Source organism: Lygodium microphyllum, chromosome 13 (assembly GCF_053477565.2).
Source record: "Lygodium microphyllum isolate KBCC chromosome 13, Lygodium_microphyllum_v1.1.10, whole genome shotgun sequence".
Lineage (NCBI taxonomy): Eukaryota > Viridiplantae > Streptophyta > Polypodiopsida > Schizaeales > Lygodiaceae > Lygodium > Lygodium microphyllum.
Window position 1 is genome coordinate 118,995,796 of NC_141147.1, and position 3,817 is coordinate 118,999,612.

At 39.2% G+C, this 3,817-nt stretch overlaps 1 protein-coding gene across 1 annotated transcript; it reads right to left on the reverse strand.

Moving 5' to 3' along the window:
• Positions 1 to 1,963: 1,963 nt before the first annotated feature.
• LOC148027125 (17.4 kDa class I heat shock protein-like) lies at positions 1,964 to 3,350 on the reverse strand. Its single transcript, XM_087690389.1, has 2 exons — positions 3,248 to 3,350; positions 1,964 to 2,235 (listed from the first exon to the last, which is right to left on the reverse strand). The coding sequence occupies exons 1-2, from the start codon at positions 3,348 to 3,350 to the stop codon at positions 1,964 to 1,966; spliced, it is 375 nt and encodes a 124-aa protein (XP_087546515.1).
• Positions 3,351 to 3,817: the final 467 nt, after the last annotated feature.

The window sequence follows — 3,817 nt, forward strand, 5'->3', positions numbered from 1 at the left end:
GGTAGGAAGCATTGCTAAACTTTTGGGGAGGGCAAGGAGTCGATCATTTTCTCAAAGTCAATTTCTTTCACAATTTGTAATTTTTGCAAGGAATAAAGTAGCAATTAATTTTTGAAAAAATGAGATGTGCAAGCTTATGTAAGTTTAAATTTCTTTCTCATCATCACAAATTCTCATTTTTACAGACACATTTAAAAAAAAGACAAAATTGATGTCTGCCCTTTCAAATCAGCAGATCCAGCTTATACTTCGTTTCTTCACCCCCTTATGCATCCATAAACTTCCTCCACTCCTCTTCGGATTTGTTAATGACATATGTTAAATTACCCATCGGCAACCCCATAAAACACAAAGAGATATAGTATAACTTTTTAATCCATCATTCTCCCTTCTCTATCGGTGAAAATTTTGAGCACATTATTCAACGACTCGAACAACTCAGACCTTCAAAATAACGCCAAAATAAAGAAGCAACCAAAAAATGAAAAAAATCATGAAGAGCCCTTCATTATTATAATGGACGAATATCTGACCCCCACCTTCTGAGGATCTAACAGTGCCTTTGAATTGTGTCCTACAATCAACAAACAACTACCTTACTTTCAAGGAATGCATCCACTTCCCTGTCGCCAATTTGTCGATGATGCAATCCATGGTTTTGATACTTGCACGCCTCACTAATGCCGCTAATAATGGCTCTCTCTTAAATATTCCATGTTGTTTCCGTCCACAATCAATCCTTAAGCGAAATATATCTAATCAGCTTCCCCCCCCCCCCCCCCCCACTAGATTGGCCGCCTTTGGATCCATTTTATCCCCCTTCGGAACAACACAATTAAGATTTTAGCTTTTATTGCTTTGCTTTTCCTTCTTTTTTTGTGTTTTGCAAGCAAAATTTTTTAAAAGCTTTCCTTAAGCTTTTCCTTCCATCCAACGACCTTAAAAGTTCTCAAAGACTTTAAGTCTACTCTTTAATACACATTAAACCAAGAATATACAATCTTACATACTTGAAAAGCTTTGTGACTTCGAAAGCAATCTTTGTCCAAAACAATCTTGTGTAAACTCAAAAACCATAGGGATTCTCCACCTGCTCCATTTCTTAAAATCAAAGTTCTTGTGACCAACTTGGTAGCTTGTGTGTACTTGCTCTATCTCACGAGATGACATTTCCTACTTTGTTTGATGTAGATTCCATTGTCGTAAAAATGCCTGATAAGGCCATGGAACCATGCCTACTAGGATGGCTAGGTAGCTTATATCATGTTGTAGTCCTGTCAACTCTAGAGGCTGAAGATTATGCATAAATGAATGAAGAGGGAGATTTGGATTGATTACACCTCCATTCCTTAAACTCCCTTGCGATTATTGTAGCCTTCTAGTACCGGCCTTGCATTCAATTACTCCCTTCGCTCTATGAGCAACTACAATTGTCATGTTGAGACAATGGTATACTATGGGTATTATAGTTACATAATAAATCATGCATCATTCATTGGGTTTGTCATGTTTATCTATCATAACACGTACCTACTTAAGTTATTTAAAGAACAAGTAAAATTGTCATATTTGAGAGCCCAAGTATCAATTTACAGATAATTGTGTATTAGCATACAAGTAAAATGTCTCAATATCTACGAGATTACAGACCTCTTACTCATAAAGTAATTTGGAGTTCGAAAATTACATCAACCTCTTTCAAGAAGAAAAATGAGAGAGAGAGAGAGAGAGAGAGAGAGAGAGAGAGAGAGAGAGAGAGAGAGAGAGAGAGAGACTCTTAGTAGATAATGTAAAGCATGTCAACTCTCAAATTTTTTTTTTTTGGAGGGGGGATACACTCATAATGACCTGTTAGATAGGTCGATACTTATGAAGCCTTATGATTTTCAAAGTGTAAATAGGCGATGCCTATCTTGCATGAAGCCTTTTTTATGAGCTAATGCAAAAGAGAGATCACACTTTCTCAGTATTTGCTCATTATGGGGATCTGCCTAATGATGGATTTCTTTTTTGGTACAGTGATGGTAACAACACCAGCTTCATCTTGGGCTCTTATTTTGTCCAAAATAATGTTGTCTGGTAGCTGGAATTGGCGAAGAAAGCTACCTTGAGGCCTCTCAATACTGTACTCAATTATATAGTCTCTAGTCCTTTCTAGCTCGTTGATGTGCACACCAATAATTTGAAGCACATTGCCCGGGAGCACTTGTAAGCTTATGTCGTCCTTGGTCAAACCTACAAAAAACAACACAATTTCAAACACTTCTTCATGTGGGGTATTGTTTGATGATATTGTTGATACATCAAGAACCCTCTTACCATTGAAAGATATTATAATTGGGCAGATTATTTCAATATGAAGGTCACATCGTTAAAGTATAGCTTACACATTATGTACATAACATTGAGAAGCCTAGTATTTAAAGGTGGTCATAGTTGACAAATTATCTAACGGTGAGTGTAAGCTATTCTAGCTCTAGCCAATGATTTAACATCGTTTTCACGTGGAAAATGCCAATGAGGTTTGCCATTTACTTACTTCATTAGGAGATTTCCACATGTAAAATCACTTAATGTAATATACCAAATCACGCTTGACATTCCCCAAATGAATTCCCATTTTATTTGGGGGATGTCAAGCGTGATTTGGTATATGCTCCAGAATCAAGGGTCTTTCTTCTGATTTAGGTACAGCTGTGTGGAATATGTTGTTTTTGCATAAGGCAAGAGCCTCTTTTCTCCAGGAACAGGAGCAGTTGTTTGCTGCCCACAAGCAAGAACAGGTGAGGGTGGTAACCTCACCAAGCAAGTGTCTGAAACAGCATTAAATCAATTCTGATTCTGGACTGTTCAGAGGTTATTTAAATGCAATATAGCAAATCACGTTTGACATCCCCCAAATGAAAGAATATTACACTTAACAAATCATAATGAGATTTACATCATTTAGTCACCTCAAACCACTTCGAGCTCCTTGACAATGTCATGTCGATTCACCCTTCAAAAGCTATGACAAAGTCATGTCGATTGTCCATTCAAATAATGGTAAGACTACCAACCATAACCAATGCATTCATTATACCAACCACCAGCCAATGTATTCATCTAGTCAATCGTCGAATCACATGGAAAATGCCAATGAGCATCGCCACATACGTACTTCATAATGAGATTTTCACACGTAAAATCGCTTCGAAGAAGCTATGACACTTTGATTCTACGTGCAAGAGGGAGCTCTGCTGGTCACCTGGTACATCGAGCTTGATGTGGTGTGCCGACGCAGTCTCGAGCCAGTCCACCTTGAGCTCGCCAACGCTGGCAATGGCAGGGAAGCGAGAGAAGCTGGCCATGATATAGGGAAGCGCGCGCAGACACAGAGAATGAGAGAAAGAGAGAGAGAGAGAGAGAGTGTGTGTGTGTGTGTGTGAGAGTACTAAGCCAACGAATGGGAAGGGATGAGCCAGCACCTGCCCTTTTATAGTAGTAGCGCTCGCGCGCTCTCTCTCTCTCTCTGTGTCTCTGTGAGCCTTTGCGGGGTCTCTACTCAACCCCCATCGGGTTATTTCCTTCCCTTTCAGCTGACTCGCTTGCTCCTTTCCTACATTGTTTATCTTTTGTATATCCTTTCCAACCATCATTCTCCCCCGCCGTCCCCTTGAGTGCATAAGAAGCCTCCATTCTGCTGTTCATTAGCATACGGCCACCTCTCTTCAATGAGTTTTGAAACGTCGGCACTTACAACTATGAATCGAGAGAAAGACAATTGCAACATTATTGTGTCGTTCAAAGATAGTAGTCTTGTATTGCTACATCGACG